This window comes from Corylus avellana, chromosome 6 (genome assembly GCF_965113065.1).
Source record: "Corylus avellana chromosome 6, dhCorAvel1.hap1.2, whole genome shotgun sequence".
Classification (NCBI taxonomy): Eukaryota; Viridiplantae; Streptophyta; class Magnoliopsida; order Fagales; family Betulaceae; genus Corylus; species Corylus avellana.
In genome coordinates this window covers 27,342,265-27,370,090 of record NC_142495.1, presented here as the reverse complement: position 1 = coordinate 27,370,090, position 27,826 = coordinate 27,342,265, and the positions used below count along the sequence as shown (strand labels likewise).

The following is a 27,826-nucleotide window of genomic DNA, read 5'->3' as shown; positions in this document are numbered from 1 at the left end:
TGAACAATTTTGCAATGCAAGTTTGAGCATATTAGACGAGATTCCAAACAGGGCCGGAGTCAACCAAGCCCAGCCCATTCTTCAAATTATTAAGCCCTAGCCCACCTATTCTTCAAGTAATTATCAAAAATTGTTGAAAACTGACGAACGACGGAATGGGAAATTCATCTCAACATACGCCAATGAAGAAGGTGGTGAATGAAGCCATCACCACAACAAATACTATTTTCCCTGTAATCGAGTTCTTACATTCAATCAAACCATTTACCTTGAAGTACAAAAGAATACACTCAAACTCTTAATAGAACTCTTACCATTTAATATTTGATGATCAAAGATGAGTAAGCCAAGAAAAGGGGATCTCTACTTTTTGTAGAGATAATATTTTGAACAAAATAACATCTTTAATTGGCTGTCTTTGCTTTCTTTACTTTTGAATAAGGTAAAGTTCCCCTTGTTATTGCTAACTAATAGATTCTCTACTTCTTATAAAGTAGTGTACCAAACTTCTTATATGCCTGACCTAATCATTCCAATTGGTTATAAGATTGTGATATTTTATGTCGTCTAATAAACGCAAAGAGATAGGGTTTTGCATGTTTGAGAAATCGGCCAACCCTCGCCAGGATGGACAGCACACAATTCTTGATCATCTTGGGATAATATGATCCTATCAATTTCATCTTCTTCTTTTTTTTTTTTAGTTTTTTTTTTTTTTGTGTCACGTCATTTAAAGAGAACATTAACATGTATACCATTAAATCTATAAAATCCAATCTAAAACCATAAATTGTTCCCTTCTATTTCACTTGAAATGAAAAGAATCATATCCGTTTAATTCACTTGAAACAGAGAGGATCTCATCCGTTTAATTGGCACCGTACATGCTGAATGTCACTTGCTCAAAGGATTGATAGAGAAGCAGTGTCAAAAGGAGCCAAAGAAAGCAGAAGTATGTAACAATAATTTCAAAGGGACAACATTAGTGGACAGGTCATGCGCACAAGTAGCCTGAGCTTTTTGCATGACAAAAAACAAACTCTATGAAGTGGGAATCCCTCGCAAACTAAACTACATTGTTAAATCAAAAGGAGTAAAAAGTAAAGCCATTACTCATATATCTATTACCAGTATCTTCAAATTGAAATTTCCACCATCTAAGCATACAGAGTACCTCAGGAGAAACCGCCAACATACTTGAAAGATGCATCAGCCAAGCTTAGTTACCAAAAAATATCAACTACGATTTGACTTCAGTTTATTTGCATAGCCTCAAGGCGGTATTTCTCCAAGTCGGCATCAAGATCTTCTGCAGATAACTTCTCAACATGATCTTTCCCTCGTGTGAGACCTCTTGCAGGAGGTCCACGGTTACCGCCACGACCACCACCACCACCGCCACGACCACCAAAACCACCACCACGACCCCAACTCCCAGCACCATACCTTACTTGTCCACTGTCCAAAGACAATCAAAATTATGTTGAAGATTACCAAACGATGACTAAGCTAATCTATATAGTTCACCAAAATTATAAAGCTCTATTTAACATTTTCTTTTCCATCAGTGATAAAGCATTGCATTTCATAGAGTTGTCATTGGCTCAAACATTACTGCCTGCTACTCAGTATTAAGTGGTTTGAACTGATGGGGGAGAATTGAAATCTATGTTTACATTTTGCATCTTACACTGAATATTTGCGATGCAAAATATAATGTTAAATAAAGTTCACAAGATCCTTGACAATGGCCTCAAATATACAAAATTACAGAAAACATAAATTCATTATTTCACTCAACTACAGTGTGGAAATACATTCAAACCCATTTTTCTGTTCTTCCCTCATTCAATGGAAAATAAAGTTATGCACTTTTTTTTGGAAAATGAAGTTATGCACTAAAGTTCCATGTATGATTAGTAAAATATTTTTAATGATTCTATGGTCCCCATCAATCCGCCCACCAGATGGAATCAAATGACAGAAATACAGAATAGGCCACATAACTCCATACCTTGTGAAGGCGCCACTTGGTTTTCCTAATATGCTATTTGTACTAGGAAGCACAACAGCAGGAGCAACCAAATTCACTCCCACAAGCTCAATTTTTATTGGCTTTCCATCAAGTTGAACTTCGTTGTATCTCTTGATAGCTGCTACAGCATCCGAATGACGTAGAAAGACAACTTCTGCTGTTCCCTAAAAGAAAACAATCTTTCAAAGTCACTAGAAGAGGGGAAAAAAAAGAAGAAGAAGAACCTGACCAACCTAATGCTATAGAAATACCTTTGACCTTCCACTCCTATCATAATGGATTGAATATCTTTTCAAGTCACCGATCTCAGAGAAAAGCACCTGCAAAGATGCAATGTTTTCCACTAAGATGCCAATGTTATATGATTCATGAAGACATCAAGGTATGACACACAACATGATGAAAATGCAATAATTGACTGTAGGTATAAGATCAGCTCATATACAGCACGCCAGTTAAAAGGATGCGATTGAAATTTAATTGATTCAAGAAGGAATGTGAAATGATGAATTATTGTAAAGCATCATCATCATTTGTCAGCACAAACTGCTAAGAGTTCAACACTAGCTCATAGAAACCATCATGTTCTTGCACATGCAGATGCGAATGACTGATTGCACGCATGCACGTGCGTACACGCACACACATTCTTGAAGATAGCAAAGTAGGCTCCAGCTACTGAAACCCCCAAAAGAAACAAAACAGACAAACAATGAGTAGACACTTACTCTCTGTTCTGGATTCAACAAACTTTGAGGCCAGTCTAAAACAAACATTCAAACTCTTATTACAACTTACAAGCCATTTCTATCCTACAATGAGTACATTGACCAACATTAATCTTCTAAAGAAAACTCTTGAGCATCACGAGCCAGAAATGACATATCCTCAAACTTGTCTCCTAAATACCAAAGCTAAACCTTCCAACCCTCTCTCTCTCTCTCTCTCTCTCTCTCTCTATATATATATATATATATATATATATATATATACGAATCCCACAAAATTGCACAAAACCTTCCATATAACAATAACAAATAAACAAAAAAAAGCATATCTGCACTTGCTATAACTACACACCCAACAGAAAAAAGAGTAACCGAAATAATAACAAAGTGGCAAAGTAATTCAGATTGGTGATAAAAAAATAATAATAATAACGTACAGAAAACAAAAAAACAAAAACAAAAACAAATCTATTAACGTTCCGACCTGAATATCTTCGTTAGTAACACCATAATCCAAGTTTGATATATACAGTTTTGTGCCCTCCTCTGTGTTCGATCCCCCACCCAACATCATTTGTTGCTGAAAAATCGGATTCACCAGTTGTTGCTGAAAAATCGGATTCATCGCTTGCATTGGCTGCATTACAAATTCTGTGTGAATGTACGGACACATATATAACCCTAAACCAAAAAAATGACAATTATAACAATTATGTTTATTAAAAATACCCTAGCTACTTTCTCGGTTAAACTTCTTCTTTCTCCTTCAATAAATGAAAATGAGGCTCCAAATTGTAACTACATTTTTTTCTTTTCCATCATTTTCTCGGCAACCGAACGTATAAAGAAGACAGAGAAAGAGAAAGGACAACCCAAGTCACCTGTGGAGCATAATATGGCCCCGTTCTTAGAGCGTTGCGGCTCGCGAACCGACGGTCCGGGCCGGGACCGGAGAAGGCCCGGCCTCGGCCCCTGGAACTATCATTGTGCCCTCCCGATCTCCGGCTGTCCCTGATCACATCGTCTAGAGACATGTCCAGTTTCTTGGACATTTTGGGCAAACTGTGATGATTTGGTTGGTTAGGGTTTTTGCAGAAAAAAGGAGCAGAGTGAAGGGGTTTTTGATTTTTGCAGAGGAGAGTACTGGTGGTGTTTTGGAGGCACGAACATCTCCATCAAGCATAACTATAAATGCGACGCGTGGAATGGGTCGGTTACAAAACATCTGGGCCTGGATCGTAACTTTTTTTTTTTTTTTGACATGTCCGCACAAGAGGAGGAAGGAAAATTCGAATTAGTGACCTCCACTTCATTAAGTGTGGTTCCAGTCGATTGAACTACCTCTTGGAGACTGAATCGTACCTTTTGCCTAAAAAAGAAGGACAGGAAAAATAATAATAATAATAATAAAATTGTAATTTCCTTTTGTCTGAATAATTTGCTCAAGTGGATAGGATCATGTGCCATTGCTCGAAGTCGAAGGCCCCTCTCTCAGCCTCACAAGGACGGAATAACAACAAACATGGTGGGAAAGAACAACCCGCGTAGTTTCCATTGCTCCATTCTTTTTTTATTTTATATATATATATATACATGATAGTAAAAATTTAGAAAAACTTAATTTATCTCTCATAAACTTACGTGCATTTTGCAAATACCACTCTAATTTTCTTTGAGGGACCAGCCTTTCTTTCATTTTCATTTTTTTTAGCAATTGCAATATGATTTGTGGTGTAGTGTAGGTACTAATGATGATGGCAGCTAACAAGGCCCATTTTTGGTGGGCTTTTAGGTGACTTTAGTCTTTAGATGCTTGGGCTCTTAAAAATTTGAGAAGTTATCCCATAATTGCTTGGATCCTCTACATAATGGTCAAGATGTACTATTGTTATATAGAACAGCGTTAATGAAGTTACGTGATAAATATATTTGCATGTTATTTAAAAGGTTTTAATTTTTTTTTTTTTTTTTTGACATCTTCACACAAGAGGGGGAGGAAAAATTTGAACCAGTAACTTTCGCTTAATAAAGCGTGGTCTCCAGCCAATTGAGCTATCCCTTGGGGACAACTCAATTGACATAAAATAAAAAAAAATAATAATAAAAAAAAAGTTTAAATAATTTGACATAATTTATACTGTTATATAGGAGTGTACAAGCAAAACAATTATTAACCACATAACCATATAATTGCTTAGACCGATTGTGATTAGTAGTTTCAGAAGGTAGGCAAAATTGGTTAATAACTAGTAACTTATTTATAATATATATTAAGTATATCTTTCTTTTTTTTGACATGTTCACAGAAGTGAATGAGGAGGGGGGATTCGAACTAGTGATCTTCACTTCATGATGCGTGATTCACAGCTGATTGAACTACCCCTTAAGGATATTAAGTATACCTAAAAAAAAAATAATGCAGAATGATGTTGTTTTGGTATAAGATTTGAGATTTTCAGGGTTTCTATTAGTTTTCATTCTCACACTGCATCTAAGTCAATCCAACCAACTTTCCCTTCTCAATCTCGTCTTGTGATTTATGAGGAATTTGAATATTACTCATTTAAATATGAGAAATATTATGGGTGCTAAATCTTTTACTAAGATATTAGTATTAAAATGGTATGGAGCGTCTTCATTGATGCCCCTAACATTTATCTTTATTAATTATTTTGATAATTTTAATAAATAAGCTCTATATTATCTTAATACCAATCTCTTAATAAAAAAATTAATACTCCTACCATTTATCTTTTAGTATTACATAAACTGACAAACATCACAACGGAGGGTGACATTGACATGCAAAGACTCCAATAAAATCGCCGAAGTCAACCCAGAAAGTCATTTATCTTTACAAGGATGAAGGATGCAAAGAAGTCCCACACTTTTTTTTTTTACTTTTTAAAAAGTATTTGAATGTAATATAAAAAATGAAAAAAAAAAATCCCATTTGCTTTCATAAAACATTCACACCGGTAATTTGGTAATGGTGATTATTGATTAATCCCTGTGCAAATTGCAGAATTCGATAGCTTTTCATAGAGTATTGATTTTTAGTTCACCATCATCCTTGAACAGTAAGTACGCTGGTGTTAAAATATTATTAAAATAATATTTAGACAGTAAATAAAATAAAATAAAATAATACTTTAACACCGGCGTACTTACTATTTAAGCACGCCAGTGGGCTAAAAATCACTACTCGGTTTTCATAATAACATTTACATATGTAACAATTTTGAAAATACTTATTCTTTTTTTTGGGCGCACAATTCTTTTAAATAATTTAAAGCACTTTTTAAACGTGTATTTTAAAATAACCTTTTTAACCTTTACATTGTTAAAAATATTTTTTCTTCAAATCACAACTAAAATTTACTCTTCAAAACCATTATAAAAAATAATTTATTAACCAATTACACACGCACCTTTATTCTTTTCTTAAAAAATGGGTTTTAGCAAAACCTTTATTTTTTTTTTTTTTCAGCCCTATCACGTATGTCATATTCTTGAATGAATCTGGGTTACCTGTAATTTTAGTAATCTGGGATGACATTTAAGTAATTTCACGGAAGTGATCAGGCCGCCCCCCGTGGTCCGTTTTTCTCATTTCTGCATTCAGTACATCTTCCTTCAGCAATTAATCACACTTTTGTATTCTACCGAGTAACCGATTTCTAGCGGAGACTTTTTAGAGAGAGAGAGAGAGAGATGGAGGAGATCGACAAGGCCGTGGTGGTGAAAGCTACGGCGTCGTCAAAGCCAGCAAATGCGAACCCTAACGCAGGGCTCGCCAAGAAGGCCTCCTCCAAAGTCAGAGAAGAGGGCGAGTTATCTTCTTCCTCTGAAGACGCCGCCGCCGTATTGTCCTCCAAATCCCTTAAGCTCACATGCGAACCTTTGGCTAGCTTTTTGTTTATTTTGCATTTCTGCTTGGTCGCCTGGAAAACCGAGAAAACTAGAAGAAAACGCGATTTCGGTTTTACCGAACGTGGAAGTCTTAATTCAGTGTAGCTGACTATACGCATGAGCTCAATTATTTTTGTTTAATTTGTCTTTCGGTTCTCAAATTACACGGAATGATGAGATTTAGAAGTTTAAATTTATTTTCTCGTTGTACAACTTTCCGATATACGATGAATTAGGGTCAGAAACTTCTTTTCAATGTAATTACTTACTTCTTCAGTATATGCTTTAATGGTTCGCACTTTGTTCTTTTCCAAATTTGCCTTATTCTTTGAGTGTGTCTGTGTGTGTGTGTGTCTGTACTTAGCTTGTTTTAGTTCCATTTGTCATATCTGGTATTTATTTATTTATTTTTTAATTTTTTATAATCTTTCTAATATTTGTTGTTAGTCTCATGCATGGATTAATCGGGTCTGAAATTGCGAGAATATTCTAATCCATGCCATTGTAGTGAAATTAGGGTTCTTATATGGAGCTTTCCTGTGTCGCTGTTTCCTTCTCCTGTTGATTTTCATTGTTAAATTGTTATTCAATATGTTGTGGAAGATGTTATGGGATTCTGAATGGGTTATTTCTGGTTGTTCCACAGGAAAATCCCGTTTGCTCTGCTGCTCCATCCGTCGGTACTGTCGTGCCACCTGCAGGGCCCATTTTGGTTCGTCCGATGAACAAAGGCACCCAAGGCATTCAGACCGGTAAGTCTTACAAGCCAAACCAGAGAAGGAAATGTGATTGTCCATTTTTTGGGGCACACTTGGTAAAGTACATAGATTCTATTAAAAAAAGCACCATATTAATTATAGAAAATCAAGATCTATCATCCCATAGGTCTCAATATATCACTGAAGATTGTCAAAAACCAATTCATTTGGATGAGTTTTGACATTTGATCGATTTTCTCATTATTGGTCAATAGTTTATTAACTTTTGGACCATTCATAAACTCTGAAAAGTTCAGTTAAATTTATTGAATTGGTGCACAATTGATCGACTAAGTGAGGCCTATGAGATAGTAAAGCCCATATTTGTTCTGGTTATTGATGTAAGAGAACCAAATGCACCTTGCTTGTTTTGTAAACCTTTGTGCCTGGATGTTTCATATAGATATTGATTAACCTTTGATTTGCACCCCAACATGCTCACTGACTTGGTCTGGAGCTTATTTTTGTCACTACTTTGTCCTTGCTAATGTGAAAGTGTATGTTATCTTGTGTTGTATGTCAAATAATTAATTGAGAAATGTGTGTAAAAATTAATTAATGCACGAGTATATTTACAAAGTGCATTTATTGGTATTTATCCGATTGATTTTAAGAATACATTAAAAGTACTCTATTTGTATGTCTTTTATATGGAAGCCTGTACTCTTGCCATCATACTCCTCTGTTTTCTTGCACATGCTACAAGATCAGGACTATTGTAAAGTATCTGATCTCTTCCTAAATTTTGTGATACATCTTATCTCCATCTTTTTATATCTTTTATGCGCATTGTGATGATGGGGTTGGATTTTAGACTGTTGCAATACATCTGATTTCTTTCTAAATTTGTATCTTTTTATGGTGCATTCTTATAGTTTGGAAACTGGTCTTCTTCTTGTTCTTCTTTTTCCTTTTATTTATTTGTTAATTTGTTTTTTTTTTTTGGGGATTGAATTTTGTTTATAGATGTTCTGTTTCTAAAAGTATCTCGATCTACTTCTCAGAGAACACAATTTCTGGTAATTATTCTGCAAGCTCCATTGATATCCAGTCCCGAACATCTATACAGCCAATTCCTCACAAGAACTTTAACAAAAAACAAGTGCCACTTAAATCTGCTACACGTGGTTGGCGTCCCCCTTTGGGACCTAACAATGATAATCTTGTTATAAGATTTTCAGATGATGATAGTGGCAGTGACTCTGAAGAGCACAGACTGGTGAATGCTTTAGAAACTAAAGGCAACACTACTGTGGTGGATGGAAACCGAAGGGTACCTGTTCCATCACTAGCAAACTCAAACAAGTTAAGGCAGACTGCCAGAAATGAAAACAAAGTAATGCCCAAAAAATTGTCTTTAAGCCGCATGTCTACTACACCAACGACTACTATCCAGGGAGTCAATTCCCGGGGTGCTGGACCTTCATTGATTGATCAAGGATCACGAGGTAGACATTTTAATACCCTCAACAAAAATTTAGGAAGCCGAGAGCGCGGAAGTGACCAAAATGTGGGCTTGAACAACACTAAACTTCAGGACTTGCGGCAACAGATTGCACTTCGGGAAAGTGAATTGAAGCACAAGTCTGCCCAGCAAAATAAGGAATCTTCGTCAGTTTCATGTAGGGATTATAATGCTACGAACCAAAACAATGACACAGCTAGGAAACTTAATGCTGCTGCTGATTCTGTACAGTTGGAACTGAAAGAGCCAGACAAGAAACGCTTAAAAGTTAGTGGATCTCTTATTGCCCAGCCAAGTTCAGGTGGCCAGAGGGAGATGCCTGCTGCAAAATCTACTTTACCATCAAAAGGGCCAGCATTAGAAAGCATTAGTCTGCAAGACTGGAATAAGGCTGATTGTAGCCAAAGAGATATTTCCTTGAGTAGAGCAGAGTCAAGTATTGTTCAATGGAAAAGGCAAGGTGACAAATGTGTTACTGTTTCACTAGAAAGTATACCCAGCAGAGCTAAAGATGGTAATAATTTACTTACTTTCTCTAAACCTTAATGTAAGTATGCTTTGAGATGCCCCAACTAGTGCAGTGTTTATGTCTGCAGGTGCTGACATCAATACTGGCTGCAATCAGTCTGACAGGAGTAGTAAGCAGGTGAATCCTTGTGTTGTGTTAAACCAGACTACAACTCTAGCAAATATAACTTCCAATACCTTGCCAAAGAATTTAGTAAGTTAATATTCTAATTAGACAATATTTTTTGCTTCTTAGTAAATGCTCCTCCATCGTGTGGTTTAAGTATTTGAATTTCTTGCCAAGCTGCCCAAATAATATTTTCGCCATTATGCTGCACTTCCATTGTTTCCATTTATTTAGTGAGCATTCTTCTTTTTTTTTTTTAATTTATTTATTTATTTTTTTCGATAAGTTCCATTTATTTAGTGAGCTTTGATTGGTATTGCATGACAATATTATATATTTCATATAGATCTGCATGGAATCTTATAAACATGGTAGACATTTGGTTGCAAGAATCTTGCATTATTCCTTAAAGCTATTCACGATCCTGTAGGAAAACAATGACTATTCAAAAATTTCTCCTGTAAATTTGAAGGAGCATGTATGTCATCACCTACTTATGTTAATAAACTTTATCATGTGCTTTGGCGACCGCCCCAAATATTGTTTAAAATCTTTCATGAAGCTCTAGTTATCTCACAAGTATTCAGAAAGTTTTCTGCACTTTGTTTTTATTTATTGGTGTTTTCTAACATCACAGAGCAGTGTGGAGTTGAATAATCCAAGTAAGACCGGTGGCCATCAACCACCTGGTTATCTCTTCAACAAAGCAACAGCTCAGGACAATTTAAGAGGAGGCAGTGACCATCATGAAGTCATACTCAGTCATAAGCCACTTGAGCCCTCATTCAAGACATGTCAGGTTTGTTTTCAGTCTCCAAATTTTCAGGTCTCTGCTGTTCATCCAGTTGCTATGTTTTCCTCTTTTTGGTATCATAGTAAAAAAAGAACTATAAAAAGAACAATCGCCAAAAAAGAGGAAAACATAGCAACTAGTTTGAATCTCCCCTTCGCCCTCCCCTTGGGACCAATTACTTATATAAAAAAAGGAAACTATGATAATGACTATTATTGTTGTTCATTTGTTGTATTTTAGGGACCAGTAAATAATGGAAGCTTGCAGAATTATTTGGGCAATGCAAATGTCTCCGAAAATAGTAACATAAAACTACAATCTTTATTTGAAATGGAGGAATCACTGGAGAAGGATCTGGAGGAAGCACAAGAGCACAGACACAGATGCGAAATTGAAGAAAGAAATGCTCTTAAAGCTTATCGTAAAGCTCAGAGGGCTTTGATTGAGGCTAATGCTAGATGTACTGATCTTTACCGCAGAAGGGAACACTACTCGGCCCATTTTCGATCATATATTATAGAGAATTCCAGTTCATTTTGTTCCTCGATGCAACATGAACATGTTGGAGTGGGGTTGAATTACTCGAATAACATATCTGAAAATGCGAATCTAATACCCACATCAAGCCATCATATGCAGCCTGAATTTGATGGTTCAAGTATCCAATGTGTCAACAATGCTCCCTCCAATGCAACTCATTGGCATGCGAGAGGACACAGTTTGGGATCTGAACCTTGCAGTGAACCAGATGCTAGTACATCAGAGCCATTGCCTCATAGGAGCAAGAATACTGCAGAAGGAACTTGGTCTCCATCCAATGATCCAAATCCTTCAGCAGATGAAGATGAAGAGACATTTGCATTTGAACTTGAATCTGTTCAGCCCAACATTGAATACCGTATGAAAGAGAAAAATCTTGAAAATGGGCAAGATGACATAAGTAATGAGTCAAACAAAAAATTTTTAGCTGATAGCTCCCAGGATACTTTGCTTCTTGAAGCAACACTAAGATCCGAACTATTTGCACGGCTAGGGACAAAAACCTTATCACAGAATAGTGGTTCATGTGATAACACAGAGCATGCAGTGGAACGATGGCCTAAAAATGATGTTGGAAGGGAAAAAACACAGATTGGAAATGGTACATTTTCCAGGGCAGAGAAATATAAACAATCTGATCTTCGAGGTAACTTCCTTTGGAGGAACTTTTGTGAGGTGTTTTTTGTCATCTCTATATGTTTATTTAACCGTATATGCCAAGCTGAAAGTAGAGGCTGTTTTGTCATGCCAGTTATTAAATTAATTTTGGTTCCACCATATTTTCGTTTTTCTCTATTTTCTTTCTTCTTTTCTTTTTTCAATTGGTGGTATGTATAATTTTTTCTTTCTTCTCTTATTTAAGATTTTTCTTTGAATATTTTCTTCTTACTATCTGTACTAACCGTAAGCATGGTTGGATATAAATTTTGATTTTTTTTTTTTCCTTTTTAATTATCAAATCAATGGTTTTGAATGATAGTATCGAGTTACCTTGGTTGTAGAAGAAAAAAGCTATGCACTCAATACACTCGTGGTTTGCTTCTCATTTTCTTTGAAGTCTATTATGAAATTTACTAGTCCTTCACCTACTTTTTCTTGGAAAATTTTATTTATTTATTTTTTTCTGTCAATATCTGCCTAATATACCATGTATTTGATTTTAAAAACAACATTTAATTAAAGGAAGTTGATGAAGAATGTGGCATATTTTGTTTCTCTTGCCACACCCCCCACGTGGAGGCACAGATTCAAACTTAAATTTGAGAAAGTGTGATTTTAGTGTTTGGCCTGCAAATTTGTAAATGGTTACTATCATTCATGCCACTAAAAGTTCACAATTGTGATGCAAGATTTGGCTGTGGCTAAATTTATTTGGAAATGCTAGTATGAGTAGTTTTTCGGAGTTAAGATTCTCAGTTATTTTGCACTTAGTAAGTAGTACTTATTTTTTTAATCCAATCAGATCAAAACTATCTATGGCTTTTAGAAACTGTCAGTCAAACTTGCAACCAAAACTCAATATTATGTATGTTGTCCGTTATGAGGATCCATTTGATATTAATCAGCATAAAGTGAATCATTCATCTTGAACTTTATTAGTCAACATGTAATTTTGTTATTTATTTTCTGTCTTTTATTTTATTTTTATTTATCTAATGTAGGCACTGATAGGCAAAAAGGAAGTATCTTTGAGACTCCTTGTGAGATCCAGAACCAGAGCCAAACTGAAAAAATTTCTGTGAACTCTCACTCCACTGCCGATTCCCAGGATTGCGTATTATCTACCAGACAAGATCACCACTTGCCAACTTCTGTTTCTTCTTCTTCTTCTCTAATTTTCAGGAGTGCATTTGGTCATCTGAAGGTCATGTCACCAATCAGTTTAATAGAATTGTGGACCAAAAATCAGCTTGAAGACAGAGCTTGTGTCAACTCTGATGAGATTCAGGGGAGTAATGCAATAGCAAACACAATTAAAGATTTAAATGGAAAAGAATTTGGCTCTTATACCTGCAGTCCTGCAGTTGATCCATTTTGGCCACTTTGCATGTATGAGCTCCGAGGTAAATGCAACAATGATGAATGCCCTTGGCAACATTTTAGAGACCATTCTAATGGAAATATGTATCAGAAGCAGCATGATGATTCTGATAGTGCTGGTATATGAATTTCTTTGGTTATTTTTGAAACCTGCATTGTATTGCTTACATTCCTGAAATAATAGTTTTGCAGATCCTCAAATTGGATAATGTTTCTGCAGATTCTCAGCAAATATGTAGTCGTGCAACAGAAGGTCCCAAGTATCTTGATGTTATTACTTCACCAACTTATCTAGTTGGCTTAGATATGCTTAGAGCTGATCCATGTTCATATGAGTCTGTTCTAGCACAAAGGAGCAGTCAATGGTGGCAAAAGAGTTTCAGTATCTTCTTGGCAGTATCAAAAATGCTTCAAAAAGCTTTCCCTGCAGATGGCCCATTCTTGCATGGCACTGGTGGTCGCATAGAGATTCATGGGAATTGGAACAGAGAAGCATCATATTTCCAGAGTAGAAATGGCGTATTGGTTTGTTTATTATCTTGTAGATTATTCTTTTGATCTATATGCCTAGCGTTGTATACAACTGCTGTTGTATTTTTGGTGATTCCGACTTCTTGTGGTCTCAAATTGGTTTTTCAACTTGCTCTATCTCAATCTATATTTTAGCTATGTGCCTTGGATTGGATATACATTTGTTATGTTTAGTAATTTTTGAGAAAATACACAATACAATTTCATATATTCAGCATTCTCATGAGTCAAGATATTGATGATATGGTAAAAAGGGTGCCTTACATTTTATAATTCAAATATTTGATGTTGAGGCCTTTCACTTTTTTTTTTCTTTACTTTTCTCTGTAAAAATATAGTTAGAATTCACCTGTTGTCGTATTTTTTCTTGTTATTTTGTAAGAAGATGACAAGATAATCTCGGCCATAGTTACTTAAATGAGAGCTCTCATGATTTTCCCTGTGGGATTTCTCCTGTTGAGTTCTTTTCTTTATTTCCTCTTCCTTTGACACTTTGGTATTTATCTCAAGCCTTTTTTTTTTAATAGGTAATCACAAATACATTAAAAAGCGCAAAGGCGCATCAAGCCATTATATTTATGCTTGAATCTCTGGAGTCTTTGAAGTTCTTTTCATATTATTTATGAATTGTGTTTTTTTGGTCTGTTGTTGTCTGATATGTGATAACTTTTTTCTTACATGATACTTAGAATCAACTTGAACAATCTTTGGCTGATAATGACCAATCCCTGGAAATGGCTCTGATTATTCTCAATCAGGAGGTTAACAATCTGGAGGGTGTGAAAAAGGTAACTTTCTTGTCATGCATTCAAATATTAACCTGCAGTGTGATATTTATTTTAAAAAACTCTAGTTCCTGTCAAGTGTCATTGTCGTATTTTTGAGCTTTGCAGGCTCTCGATGTGCTGTCACGAGCTCTTGAGACTGATCCAACTTCTGTAACACTCTGGATTTTTTATCTGATTATTTACTATAGCAATGCAAAATCAGTTGGGAAGGATGACATGTTCTCTCATGCGGTATGTTATTATATTTTTCCTGCTCTTATATGGAGTATGCTATGAAGACTGGGGAGTTTCTGCATGTGTGGAGACAGCCCTATAGGTGTTGCTATTAATGTTGGTAACTCTAAGAAAACACTTGAAATTTGTATCTGTATATTGGTTTTTGTTTGTTAGTTCTGATGATAAGTATTGATGGTAGCCGTCTACACACGTGATGGGACTTCCTGATTCTGCATAGCAATGCTTCACACTGAAATTTATCATGGTTGGCATTTATATCTTTGTTGACTCATGTAATCTATCTGTCTGGATCCTCAATTGTATTGATCTGTTGTTTCTTCCGTTTAGTACTGGAGGGTAGAGTAGAAATCCTTTCATTTAATCTGTGATGGTGGCTCATGTATGATTGTTACCATCAGGTGTGTGAGCCAGTTGGTTGAGATGCGTTACTGGTGATCCAATGCTTGTCACCCTTATATAAATCCTGTGCCTCTCACCCTACATCCCATCATAATTTTTTTTTTTTTGGGGGGGGGGGGGGGGGGACTTGACAATGTTTCTTTCCTGTTTTACTGCAATATGTTTTTTTTTTTTTTCGAGGTGCACCTATCTGTCAACTGCACATAGAGAAAGAGTGGAACTTTACTTGTTTGAGCAATAAATGTGTAAAATGAAATTGTTAATCATCCAAGCTCTAGAAAGTTGTTTCTTTTGTTGTTTGTGTTGGAGCTTCAAGGGCATACACTTCCTGCTGGTAAAGGTGTAAGAACAAAGAGAGTGTCTGCTGAAAATTAGAAACATGGAGAAGATTCATTTGGTTTTATCTGAAATTAATGCGGAATGTTTCTTTCTATAGGAAAACCTTCTTCTGTCATTTTGTTTTATTTTGTTTTGGTTATTTGTCATTTTTTTTCTTCTGTTTTTGTTTTATTTTTTAATCATTTCTTCTGCTACTCCATCAGAGAACTGGTACTAAACTTTCATATGGAAACACTTTTCATCTTGTTTTTCAGGTCAAACTTAATGAAGGATCTTATGAACTCTGGCTCATTTACATCAACAGTAGGGCACAGCTTGATGACCGGTTGGTTGCATATGATTCTGCCCTCAAAGCGCTTTGCAGCCGTGCTTCTGATTCTGATAGGGACGGAATGCATGCTAGTGCATGCATCTTAGACCTCTTTTTGCAGATGATGGGTTGTTTGTGCATGTCTGGGAATGTTGAGAAGGCCATCCAGAGAATTTATGGGCTCTTCCCTGCTTTGACAGATTCCGATGAACCCCGTTCTCTGTCACTATCAGATATTTTAGTATGCTTAACACTTTCTGATAAATGTGTATTCTGGGTTTGTTGTGTGTACTTAGTTATTTACAGGAAGCTGCCTGATGCTGTAGTACAGAGGTTTGAATGTGAGAAAGAACTCCTCGAAATTGAATGGCCTTGCATTAGTCTAATAGATGATGAGAGACAGAGGGCTCTCGAGCTTGTGGAAGCAGCTGTGGATTCTGTTGATTCATGCATCTATACAGAATCACAAAAAAGTGAAATTAATCCGAGATCAGCACAGCTTTTTGCTGTCAACCATATTAGGTGCATGGTGGCACTTGACAGCTTAGAATGCGTGAGAAACTTGTTGGATAAATATATTAAATTGCATCCATCCTGCTTAGAACTTGTTCTAATATCAGCATGGACACTGAAACATGATTTTGGAGATCTGAGCTTTGAAGGGTTCGAGGAAGCCCTTAGTCAATGGAGGAAGGAGGTCCCTGGAGTTCAGTGTATCTGGAATCAATATGTTGAATATGCCCTCCAGAATGGAAGATTGGATGTTGCAAAGGGACTTTTGGTCCATTGGTTTCACTCTGTTTGGAAAGTTCAATATCTTCAAAATGGATTAGTGGAGCCCATGGATGGTGGTAATTCATGCCACTCACTAGCATTAGCTTCAAAATCAAGTCCAGAAACATCGAATTTCAATCTTAACCAGATAGATTTAATGTTTGGTTATCTCAATCTTTCTCTCCATAAACTATTGCAGAATGATCACATTGAAGCTCGCTCAGCCATTGACAAGGCGATGAAGGCTGCTACTCCTGAATATTTTAAGCATTGCTTGAGAGAGCATGCCACTTTTTTGCTCACCAATGAATCACTATCAAAGGAGGATCCTCCTATCATGGGGATCAAGAATGTTTTGGAGGGTTATCTGGATGATGCCTATTCTTTCCTCATCTCTGAGCCATTATCAAGAAAATTCATTAGCGACATCAAGAAATCAAGAGTTCAGCAGCTAGTCAGTAACATTTTCAGTCCAGTTTCATTTGATTTTTCTCTGGTAAACTCGATCCTTGAAGTGTGGTATGGCCCCTCTCTTTTACCCCAAAAGTTTAGTGACTCGAAGAATTTGGTGGATTTTGTCGAATCCATCTTGGAGATACTGCCGTCCAACTACCCGTTAGCAATTTCTATGTGTAAGCTGTTAAGCAGAGAATACAACTCGACCAATGTTACTTGTGCCAGTGTTTTGTTCTGGGGAAGCTCAACCTTGGTCAGTGCAATCTTTCATGCTATCCCAATACCACCAGAGTATGTTTGGGTAGAAGCTGCAGGTATTTTGGGCAATCTTGCTGGCATTGAGGCCATTTGTGAGAGGTTTTATAAGCGAGCCTTTTCAGTATATCCATTCTCTGTCAAGTTGTGGAAATCGTATTATAACCTATCTAAGGCCATAGGAAATACAAGCACTGTTGTGGAAGCAGCAAAAGAAAAGGGTATTGAACTTGATGAACATCAATTTTAGATATAGAATAGTTAGGATTTCAGGTTAGCAACCCAGCATTTGTTCTAGGAAAAACTTGGGTTCAGTTTTGCTTTTGACAAGTGAGGAGAGGCCTGGAGTTTTGGCTGATACCATTTTAAGCTGAACATCTTTGACAGGTTAGAGTGTTGTAACTTTTAAGATGTCAAGGTCCAACTAGGAATTCCACAAGTAAATACATGATAGAAAGTAACGGAGGTTCTAGCTTTCATTAGGTGCTGCTGAAGATAAGGTTTGCAGGAGCTTTCACTAAGTTGGGATTGGTGGTTTTGCGTTCACCTCTTCCCTCTTTTCTTTGTTTTTTTCTTTTTTCTTTTTTTTCTTTTTTTTTTTTTGGGGGGGGGGGGGGGGGGGGGGGGGGGTTTAAGGTACTGTCTTCCTATATAGGGAACTTTCTTACCATATTGATCAATTGTAATTACCCAAATCTTTGTACTGCACATATAGATGGAATGAAGATGGGATTAGTTCTGAATTTTGATTTTTCCATTATCCGCTATCCTCTAGATAGTTTTTCTGTTAATATTTCTTTTCTCTTTGTTCTCCCCTGATTAACAATCATTTTATGGATTGATATCGTCAAAGTGGATGTAATAATATCGACCCATAACTGCTTTTGGATTTCAGCCATCTTAAAGCCTCATAGCCTGCTTGCCATACCAAGACTGAATTCTTGAAAATTTCAAATATTTGCAGCAGTAACTAACCATAGCTGCATGCTAGGTGCTTTTTTAGCATTTTCTTGCTTTTAGGTGTGTACTATTTTAAAAAAAAGTAAAACAGAAATTAATCCTTATTTTTCTCACCCACTTATTAGAAAATAATATTTATCTAAGATCAAGAGAATACTTAACATTTTTTATTTATAATGCGTGTGATTGTAAAGGTTGAATTGTGATTTTACTAACAATAGCTAGGTTTTAAATATCACGTTTTATTAACTCATTTTTGAAATCACTATTTTTTCAAATCACATGTTTAAACCAAACAATTTATAATAAATTAATTGAAATTAGGTTTTAAAACCTTATGATTAAAATTTCAAAAAAAAAAAAAAAAAGGTCTAAATTACTTGAGAAACGCTAATAACCAAATTAATATCACTAATTAGCATTTACATAATTAACTTGTATTCATGTCACTGTGTCAGTCAGCTACCTCCTACCTGGGCTCCAATTTCACGAGCTCCAGACAGCCCATTTCTTCGACCACTGGTACCGGCATTTTTTATTTTTTATTTTTTTAAAGTTAGCGTTTGGTACCTCCTCCTAGCGCTTTAAACCCTCAAAACCCCCATTTCATAGAACTAGGGCAGAAGCAGAACACAATTCTCTTCCTCTCTGTGATTTGCTTACCGGGGAGATCGAGAAAATGAACAATCTCAAGCTCTACTCGGAGCTATCTTCAAAACTCGAACTGAACTCAAAGGAAGAAGGTCAAGAAGAAATCCTACTCTTATCGGCCTTCGACATCGAGCGGAGCCGCCTGTTCTTCGCCTCCTCCGCCAATCGCATCTACACCACGCACCTCTCCTCCTTCCAAGTATGCCCTTGCCCGTTCTTCGTTGTTTATTTCATCTGAACCACAGCATTGTCTAAATTTCCTTTTACTGTCCTTGCAGAATGACCGCTCGTGGGGCAAGGCGCCGTTACCTGCGGAGGTGGATTCCGTGGACTTGGAGCCCAGTGACTACATGACTGCCTTGGAGTATCTGATGGAGAAGGAGGCGTTGATAATAGGGACTTGGCATGGGCTCATGTTGCTGCACAGCGTGGACGGCAATGGAACCCAGGTGGTTGGTAGAGTTGAGGGTGGGATCAGGTGCATCGCGCCTAGTCCCGATGGGGATTTGTTGGCTGTCATCAATGGCTTTGGGCAGGTTCTGGTCATGACTCATGATTGGGACTTGTTGTACGAGACTGAGCTAGAGGCTGCCCTTGAAGATTTTGACGTACGTAAGGACCTTTTTTCACTTTTTTGTCTTTTGTTATAATTAGTTTCATGGGTTTGGAGCGTTTGGTTGTTCCAAAATTTCATGCATAGCATGTGCTACTACTATTTGTATAAGGCACGTTTCTTGAGAGTTTGAGACTGATATTGGGTCTTTATTATGAAGTAAACCCCAGCTGAAAAGTCGTCTTTGGGTTAACATGGAAGAAAGAAAAGGGTTATAATTCCATGAATTTATAATTGCTTGGCTGGAATCATTTTCCTAGTTGGACGCTTATCATGTTTCAATTTAGATAACCACTCCTATCGCATATCTCATAGGATGGTTAATTTGGGTTGTTGGTATTGTTTGATTTACTTGGAAATTGAAGTACTGGATTTAGTTTTCAGGTCAACTCACTGTGTTTTCTAGATGTGAGACTCCCATTTCTTGGCGTGGTGATGGGAAATACTTTGCAAAGCTAAGCGAGGATTGTGATTCTAGTACATTGCTTAAGAAGATTAAGGTATGGGAACGGGATACAGGGGAGTTACATGCTACTTCAGAATCAAAGGCATTTATGGGATCAGCTTTAGAATGGATGCCAAGTGGGGCAAAAATTGCGGCTGTTTATGACAGGAAAGCAGATAATCAGTGTCCCTTGATAGCTTTCTTTGAGAGGAACGGGTTGGAAAGAAGCTCGTTCAGCATCAATGAGCAAAGGGATGCAACAATAGAAATTCTGAGGTGGAATTGCTCTTCGGATCTTCTTGCAGCCGTTGTCAGATGTGAAAAACATGATGCTGTAAAGATATGGTTTTTCAGCAATAATCATTGGTACTTAAAGCATGAAATTAGGTACTCGAAGCAGGATGGAGTGAGGTTCATGTGGGACCCAACAAAACCGTTGCAGATGATTTGTTGGACTCTTGGTGGCCATATCACAATTGACAACTTCATCTGGAATACAGCTGTGATGGAGAACTCAATGGCATTAGTTATTGATGATTCCAAGATACTTGTGACTCCCCTTTCTTTGTACCTTATGCCACCTCCTATGTATCTGTTCAATCTGAAATTTCCGAGTGCTGTCCGAGACATATCGTTATATTCCAAGAATTCTAAGAACTATTTGGCTGCCTTTTTATCGGATGGTTGTTTGTGTGTCATAGAGCTTCCCTCACCTGATACGTGGGAAGAACTAGAAGGCAAACAATTTATTGTTGAAGCTTCCGTTTCTGAGTCTGTATTTGGATCTCTTGTGCATCTTATATGGTTGGATTCACATATACTTCTTACTGTTTCGCATTATGGGTTTAATCATTACGGGTCCAGAACTTCATCAAATGAGGATGGGCTTCTTGGCTTTTATTCACAGGAAATTGAGCTTGTATGCTCTGAGAATCATGTCCCAGGTTTACCAACATGCTCGGGCTGGCATGCAAAAAGTTTGCGTCAAAACTCTCTAGAAGGACTGGTTATTGGAATTGCTTCCAACCCCACCAAAAGCTGTTCGGCATTTATTCAGTTTGATGGTGGAAAACTATTCGAGTATACAACTAGGATAGGAGCTGTGAAACATTCTGATATGAGTTTTTCATCATCTTGCCCTTGGATGAGTGTGGTTTCAGTTGGTGACAGTGGATCATTGAAGCCTTTGCTTTTTGGACTTGATGATCTTGGCAGGTTGCATGTTGGTGGGAGAATATTATGCAACAATTGCAGCAGTTTCTCAGTTTACTCTAATTTAGCTGATCAAGTGATCACACATTTAATTCTTGCAACTAAACAGGATTTGCTCTGTATTGTTGGCATAGGTGATATATTGCATGGAGAATTAGACATGAAATATGAGGACTTCATCCCCACTGGTAACAGGAGAAGAGAAGAAAATAAAAACTTTATACATATATGGGAAAGAGGTGCCAAAGTTGTTGGCGTCCTGCATGGAGATGAAGCTGCTGTCATATTACAAACTACTCGGGGAAACCTGGAATGCATTTATCCTAGAAAATTGGTCTTGGCCTCTATTGTCAATGCGATGGTCGAAGGACGCTTCAAAGACGCACTGCTCATGGTGAGGCGGCATAGAATAGATTTCAATGTCATCGTTGACCATTGTGGTTGGGAAGCGTTTCTCCAATCAGCTGCTGAGTTTGTCAGGCAGGTTTATAATTTGAGCCACATAACTGAGTTTGTTTGTGCCATAAAGAATGAGAATATTACAGAGCGACTGTACAAAGATTTCATATCTTTACCTTGCTCAAAGGACACTGAAGATGTACAAGCTAGGGATTCAAGGGGCCTTGGTGCAAATAACAAGGTTTCTTCTGTCCTGCTGGCCATAAGAAAGGCTCTTGAGGAACAACTACCTGAAAGTCCCGCTAGGGAGCTTTGCATCTTGACCACTCTTGCTCGTAGTGATCCCCCAGTAATTGAAGAAGCTTTGGAGAGAATAAAAGTTACCCGTGAAATGGAATTATCAAGTTCTAACGACCCTAGGAGAAAGTCCTACCCTTCTGCCGAAGAAGCTCTGAAGCATCTCTTGTGGTTATCTGATGCTGAGGTCATATTTGAGGCTGCTTTAGGCCTTTATGATTTGAACCTTGCCGCTATTGTCGCATTGAACTCCCAGCGGGATCCAAAAGAATTTCTTCCATTCCTTCAAGAGTTGGAGCAGATGCCAGTTGTGTTAATGCGCTACAATATTGACCTCAGGCTACGTAGGTTTGCAAAAGCTCTCAAACACATTGTTTCTGCAGGAGATGCTCATTATGAAGATTCTATGAACCTCATGAAGAAAAATCCTCAACTGTTTCCTTTGGGACTTCAACTTATCACCAATCCTGCCAAGCGGAAGGAAGTCCTTGAGGCCTGGGGAGATCATCTTAGTGATGAAAAATGTTTTGACGATGCTGCTACAACTTATTTGTGTTGTTCAAGTTTGGAAAAGGCTTTGAAGTCATATCGTGCTTGTAGTAACTGGAGTGGGGTGCTTACAGTTGCCGGGCTCCTTAAGATGGGAAAAGATGAGATAATGCAGCTGTCTCATGAGCTTTCTGAAGAACTTCAAGCTCTTGGTAAACCAGGGGAAGCTGCCAAAATTGCTCTGGAGTACTGTGGAGATGTAAATAGGGGGGTGAATTTGTTGATTAGTGCACGAGACTGGGAGGAGGCTTTGAGGGTTGCATTTTTGCACAGGAGAGAAGATTTAATCTCTGAAGTAAAGAATGCATCTTTGGAATGTGCAAGCATGCTAATAGGTGAATACGAGGAAGGTTTGGAGAAAGTGGGGAAGTATCTGGCCCGCTACTTAGCTGTTCGACAGAGAAGATTACTTCTTGCTGCAAAGGTCCGGTCAGAGGAACGGTCAATGAGTGATCTTGATGATGATGCTGCTTCAGAGGCTAGCAGTAATTTCAGTGGAATGAGTGCTTACACCACAGGGTATGCCTTTATACTTTCATGTCATATAACTTTGCCTCCATAGTGCATTATTTTTCAATAGAGTTGTTGGTTCTATGCAGTTCTTTATTGGCTATTTAGTAAAGCCCATTGGTCACATTCTTCATTAGTAGGCAGTGCTCTGCATGCTTGTGCGTTGCTATGTCTGTTATTTGATTTTGTAACCATGGCCTAGGGCCTGGAAATCTTCCATAAAAATCTCGGCTTTATCATCTAAACTACAGTTTCCAATAAAATGATGTTTTTTAATATGAAAGATAAGTTTTTATAGAAGTGATGATCCGGCATTATCATGTTCTATCATGAGTGCGCTATTTTACTGGCTATTATACACTATTCTTTGATTTAACACTCGCATTTCCTTGGGAAATTTCTCCTTTTTTGTCCTTCTCACTAGCTTGTTGAACCAGGTTCCAGCTTTACCCAGCCCCGGCAATTCCATGTGTAATTTTTGCCTAGCTTGTCTACTAACATTAATACTCATACTTGTTAATGACTACTTAGGGAAGAGACGATATTAGATAACAAGGTTGTTGCATGTTTTGTTTGTTGACTTTTAAGAGATGGGCTAACACTGGCAATATCATTGCAATCATTTCTGATATCAACCTTAGTTAGTTCAAGTGGTTGCTTTCATTTCATGAGCAGGTCCAGGAAGAGCACCACCTCTTCCATCATCTCAAGTGCAACTAGCAAGGCCAGAGACATGAGACGCCAGAGGAAGAGAGGAAAAATCCGTCCTGGAAGGTATTTGAGTATTGTATTTTTATAATCTCTTTTCCTCTTTTGCTACAGTTTTGTCTTCAGTCACAATCTCATGCACGAAATAATTGCTCTACATTTGTAGCCCTGGTGAGGAGCTGGCTCTGGCAGAGCATTTGAAGGGCATGTCTCTAACAGCTGGAGCAAGGCGTGAGCTTAAATCTTTACTGCTTTCCCTTGTAATGCTTGGCGAGGAAGAAATCGCGAGGAAGCTGCAACGTGCTGGCGAGAACTTTCAACTGTCTCAAATGGCAGCATTTCAACTAGCTGAAGATACAATGTCCAGTGATCGCATAGATGAGCATGCACATACTTTGGAGCACTACATCGTAAAAGTGAGGACCGAAGTGCAAAATTCAGAGGCCTTCTCGTGGCGGTCTAAAATATTTATTTCTCCTTAATAGATGTGATTAGTGATCAGTTTTACCTGATAATTCATCTGGGTTTAGCCCGGACGTGTCGGTTTGTGTTTTACTGAATCGGACATGCCTGACAATATAAAGTTTTGTTCTCTGCCCCTAACGCAACCCCTGATTTTTACGCATCTATTGTCAAGTGTTTGAACTGTTGAATGAACAGCGGAAGGAAGGAAATGTGAAAATAGGGAATGCAAATCAAAAACATGAATAATGCACTGAAAAGCGAATGGAATTTGGCTCTGAATAAGTATTGGCAAGTAGGGTCGTAGAGGATCACTGCTGCTTCTTTTTTGGTGGGTTGGCTTAGATGGGTTTTCGAGTTAAGGAGATTTTTTACAAAATTTATTGATATAACTGCATCCATAAGTAAATTCCACGTCTCATTTGACTGTAAGATGCTTAAAGAAGCAAATCCTTGAAGGAAAGAAAAATCAAACAGGGGTTATCTCAAAGAGGGTTGACACATTTTGTGAAAGAAGTTTGATACGAACACAACACAAACCTAACTCATGGCCAACTTCTCTTCTATGTGTAACAAAAATTTGAATTTTAAATCAAACAAATTGTCTTTTTTTTCAAATTTTCAGAATCCTAAAATTCTCTTTATCAATTTTTTTATTTAAAAAATGATACGTAGGAAAGAAGTTTGATTTATGTTATGACCTTTAACATTTTCCTTTGTGAAATGTGAGTTTAACAGTAATAGTCTTAAACGTCAAATTCTCAATTAGGCGTTGTGGGTTTTGTTTTTGTGTTGTGTATGTTCCCTTCATTGTTGGTGGAGAGAAAAAGCAAAAAGAACAAAGAGGGCCCAACCGGGTTCGAACCGGTGACCTCTTGATCTGCAGTCAAATGCTCTACCACTGAGCTATGGACCCTCGTTGATAACTTATCCTATATTTTTTATTTATCATAAAGTAACAACCCTATAGCTGACCCAAGCATCCCCTCTATGCCTCAAACTTCTACTAGCGTTCCAGAATTATTATTTTTTATTTACAACTGCCTTGAAGAAACAAAAATATAGGAAAATTATTTTCCTGGACACAAAATTGGCAGGAAATGGCTTCTGTTTTTTTTTTTTGTTTCCTCTAGTAAGTCATATACATAGCTCCTCTCAGGCATTCACCTTTCATTTTCTAAAAGAATTACTCCAAAGCAGAAGCATGTTCAAATTGCAAGTGGCTCCGCCTCCTTTCACCGGCTCTGAATGCATGGACCTTGTTTTTTAATCTCAACCCAACTACATCCTGGGGTTTTCTTCAACGCAGACTCATTCATCCTATACCTTGTGCTGCCCTCATCACCCCACCTACCACATTCAGCAAATATACTTGATAAAACTACGTGATTCGTTGGGTTTTCAGGTTCAAGTTTAACAAGCTGTTGCAGCGCAACTTCTCCCAACTTGATATAAGAATGCATTTTACAAGCACCCAATAAGGCTCCCCAAACTCCAGCATCAGGCTCCATTGGCATTGTCCTAATCAAAATCAATATCTCATCAAATAACCCAGCACGCCCAAGAAGATCTACCATGCAAGCATAGTGTTCCAGCGCTGGTTGAAGATGGTGCTTTTGATGCATGGACTCAAAAATTTTCCTTCCTTCTTCTATCAAACCTGCATGTCTACAAGCAGACAAAACATTGATGAAGGACACAAAATCAACTTGAACACGACTCTCTTGCATAAGAGAGAATAGTGCAATGGCACTGTCGCCTTGCCCATGCACTGCATACCCTGCAAGCATTGCATTCCATGAAACTGTGTTTCTGTTTTCCATCTCATTAAAACATTTCTCTGAAGAATCGAGCCTCCCACATTTAGCATACATATCAATAAGACTATTCCCAACTGGTGTATTAGACAGAAATCCCATCCGGATAATGCAGGCATGAAAAGCCATGCCTTCACATAAGGCAGCCAAATATGCCACTGCCGGAAGGATACTCACAAATGTGACTAAGTTAGGCCGAAAGTTCTCCAATTTCATCAGGAAAAAGGCGGACATAGCTTTCTTCGCACGTCCGTTCTGTAGGTATCCTCCAATTATTACATTCCAAGATACTTCATCCTTAGCAAACTCCATTTTGTAGAACAGGAATTCAGCTGAGGAAAGCCGTCCACATTTTGCGTACATGTCAATGAGAGCATTCCTTACAGGACAGTCAGATTCAAATCCAGTCCTTATAATTTGCCCATGAACGCAGCGGCCTTGGTGTAGGTCATTTAACAGAGAACAAGCATGGAGCAAACCCACCATGGCTCCTGCATCTGGGTGTACTCCAGATAGCTGTAATTTAAGGAACATTTCCATCGCATGGTATGGGTCACCAATCTGTGCATACCCATTTATTAAAACATTCCATGTCACGGCATCTTTACACGGCATTCTATTGAAAACGTTCAGCGCCAAAGTAAATAATCCCCATCTCGAATACATGGATACTAGGGCTGTTCCTGTTGAAATAACAGAATGAAAGTCAGCCTTAATAGCATAGCAGTGCACACTCTTGCCTAATCTTGTAGACGACAGTTCTGCACATGCCGGAAGGATACTCAGCAGAGTTACGTTCTCTGGTTTCGTATTGTCATTCTGCATATCTCGAAATAGAGACAATGCTTCTTCGAGGTAACCAGATTGGACACAAGCAGATATAAAAGCAGACCAAGCAACTAGATCCCTCCGCTGAAGTCCCTTGAACAATTGTTTGGCCTTCTCTAATTCTCCGCACTTTGCATACATGGTCATGATAGGAGTAGCAACCAAAACATCTGAATCTATCCCTTGTTGAATAGCAAAATCATGGATCTCCTTCCCTTTCTCTAGATTTCTCATCTCTGCTGCAGCCAATAGAACACTTACAGCAGACAACTTATCAATCTTAAGATTCTCTACTTTCATCCTATCAAATAACTTCAAAACCTCAAGGAAAAACCCATTAAACACGTAGCCTGCCATCATTGTCTTCCACGACACATCATCTCGCCCCCACGTCTGATCAAAAACCCGGCGAGCAGCTATTGCGTCTCCACACTTGGAGTACATATCTATCAACCCATTTGAAACGGCAGAACGAAAATCCCTCCTAACCACATATCCATGAATAGACCTACAAGAATCAATATCTGCTAAACTCGAAACAGCTGGAACCAAGTTCAACAAACTCACTGAGTCGGGCTTAACACCCCCCAACTGCATACTCCAAAAATATCCCAACGCCTCACGAGGATCCTCACTTTGTGACAACCCTGCAATCATTGTGTTCCAAGCCACCACATCCTTCTTCGGCAAACAATCAAACACCTCTCTTGCACTTTTCAAATCACCCATTTTACAGTACATATCAACAAGACCAGTTCCTATAAACACATCATATTCTAGTCGCCTACGGGCAATTTCACGGTGAACCAGGACACCCTCCTGCAAGTCTAAAGCACCGGTACAAGCTTTCAAAACAAAAGTGAAGGTATACTTGTCAGGTTCATGTCCTTCCCCTAACATGCAATGGTACATATTGAGAGCTTCCTTGCATTGGTTTGACGTCGCATAAGCTCTTATCATTGAATTCCACAAAGTAACAGATGGGTTTGGCGTGAATTCGAAAACGGAGCGAGCAAAAACACATTTGTTAAACAAAGAGTATGAATTGATGAGATGGGAAAGTGTGTCGTGGTCTTCACCGATGCCTGAGACTATCAAACGGCCATGAACTTGAAGCATTGATTTGAGGTACTTGCATGACGAAAGGAGACGAAGGTAATGGGTGTAATTTGTTAAACTATGGGCTTGGGAGGGTAAAGATGGGATTTGGGAAGCAGTTGCTGCGAGTGCATGGTATGATCTATGCAGTGCATAGTTCACTCTCATCGTTCTTTATTTTTATGTATGATCTACGCAGTGCATAGTTCACTCTCGCCCATTGTGAAAAATCCTTTATTGTTGTCTTTCACAGGAGTTTGGCTTGTGTCTTCGTCTGTGTGGC

General features: G+C 37.9%; 4 protein-coding genes and 1 non-coding gene across 8 annotated transcripts; 2 read left to right on the top strand and 3 right to left on the bottom strand.

The window, feature by feature from the left end:
- Nucleotides 1–778: 778 nt before the first annotated feature.
- On the bottom strand, nt 779–3,901 carry LOC132188742 (THO complex subunit 4A). The gene is made up of 5 exons (XM_059603275.2): nt 3,645–3,901; nt 3,248–3,400; nt 2,287–2,355; nt 2,015–2,199; nt 779–1,458 (listed from the first exon to the last, which is right to left on the bottom strand). The coding sequence occupies exons 1-5, from the start codon at nt 3,813–3,815 to the stop codon at nt 1,254–1,256; spliced, it is 783 nt and encodes a 260-aa protein (XP_059459258.2). The 5' UTR covers nt 3,816–3,901; the 3' UTR covers nt 779–1,253.
- A 2,497-nt stretch (nt 3,902–6,398) lies between these two features.
- On the top strand, nt 6,399–17,285 carry LOC132188740 (zinc finger C3H1 domain protein). 3 transcript variants are annotated; one of them, XM_059603274.2, is made up of 11 exons: nt 6,399–6,627; nt 7,322–7,427; nt 8,438–9,412; nt 9,495–9,544; nt 10,170–10,331; nt 10,566–11,511; nt 12,527–13,024; nt 13,126–13,430; nt 14,126–14,224; nt 14,330–14,455; nt 15,454–17,285. In XM_059603274.2, exons 1-11 carry the CDS (start codon nt 6,478–6,480, stop codon nt 17,242–17,244), a joined length of 5,208 nt encoding a protein of 1,735 aa, XP_059459257.2. In that variant the 5' UTR covers nt 6,399–6,477; the 3' UTR covers nt 17,245–17,285. The 3 variants fall into 3 exon arrangements, with proteins under 3 accessions (XP_059459257.2, XP_059459256.2, XP_059459255.2); XM_059603273.2 differs by having other exon boundaries at nt 9,495–9,619; nt 13,126–13,424; XM_059603272.2 differs by having other exon boundaries at nt 9,495–9,619.
- Nucleotides 17,286–18,520: 1,235 nt separating this feature from the next.
- On the top strand, nt 18,521–23,963 carry ABO1 (IKI3 family protein). Of its 2 annotated transcripts, none has more exons than XM_059600930.2 (5): nt 18,521–18,804; nt 18,884–19,213; nt 19,596–22,639; nt 23,306–23,404; nt 23,505–23,963. In XM_059600930.2, exons 1-5 carry the CDS (start codon nt 18,634–18,636, stop codon nt 23,818–23,820), a joined length of 3,960 nt encoding a protein of 1,319 aa, XP_059456913.2. In that variant the 5' UTR covers nt 18,521–18,633; the 3' UTR covers nt 23,821–23,963. The 2 variants fall into 2 exon arrangements, with proteins under 2 accessions (XP_059456913.2, XP_059456914.2); XM_059600931.2 differs by having other exon boundaries at nt 18,884–19,217; nt 19,603–22,639.
- A 681-nt stretch (nt 23,964–24,644) lies between these two features.
- TRNAC-GCA (transfer RNA cysteine (anticodon GCA)) lies at nt 24,645–24,716 on the bottom strand. Its single transcript has one exon. It is a non-coding gene; the product is annotated as a tRNA-Cys (tRNA).
- Nucleotides 24,717–24,942: 226 nt separating this feature from the next.
- LOC132187677 (Pentatricopeptide repeat (PPR) superfamily protein) lies at nt 24,943–27,820 on the bottom strand. Its single transcript, XM_059602068.2, has one exon. The coding sequence runs from the start codon at nt 27,709–27,711 to the stop codon at nt 25,036–25,038; it is 2,676 nt and encodes an 891-aa protein (XP_059458051.2). The 5' UTR covers nt 27,712–27,820; the 3' UTR covers nt 24,943–25,035.
- Nucleotides 27,821–27,826: the final 6 nt, after the last annotated feature.

Excerpts from the sequence above, each read along its gene's own strand:
- LOC132188742 (XM_059603275.2), bottom strand. The coding sequence starts at position 3,815 with ATGTCCAAGAAACTGGACATGTCTCTAGACGATGTGATCAGGGACAGC. Across the intron at positions 2,356-3,247 it reads TTACTAACGAAGATATTCAG|GTGCTTTTCTCTGAGATCGG; the intron begins GTCGGAACGTTA and ends GCATCTTTGCAG. Across the intron at positions 1,459-2,014 it reads CCAAGTGGCGCCTTCACAAG|TGGACAAGTAAGGTATGGTG; the intron begins GTATGGAGTTAT and ends GTCTTTGGACAG.
- LOC132188740 (XM_059603272.2), top strand. The coding sequence starts at position 6,478 with ATGGAGGAGATCGACAAGGCCGTGGTGGTGAAAGCTACGGCGTCGTCA. Across the intron at positions 7,428-8,437 it reads CACCCAAGGCATTCAGACCG|AGAACACAATTTCTGGTAAT; the intron begins GTAAGTCTTACA and ends TCTACTTCTCAG. Across the intron at positions 13,431-14,125 it reads AGAGTAGAAATGGCGTATTG|AATCAACTTGAACAATCTTT; the intron begins GTTTGTTTATTA and ends CATGATACTTAG.
- ABO1 (XM_059600930.2), top strand. The coding sequence starts at position 18,634 with ATGAACAATCTCAAGCTCTACTCGGAGCTATCTTCAAAACTCGAACTG. Across the intron at positions 19,214-19,595 it reads CTGCCCTTGAAGATTTTGAC|TTTTCAGGTCAACTCACTGT; the intron begins GTACGTAAGGAC and ends TACTGGATTTAG. Across the intron at positions 22,640-23,305 it reads ATGAGTGCTTACACCACAGG|GTCCAGGAAGAGCACCACCT; the intron begins GTATGCCTTTAT and ends TTTCATGAGCAG.
- LOC132187677 (XM_059602068.2), bottom strand. The coding sequence starts at position 27,711 with ATGAGAGTGAACTATGCACTGCATAGATCATACCATGCACTCGCAGCA.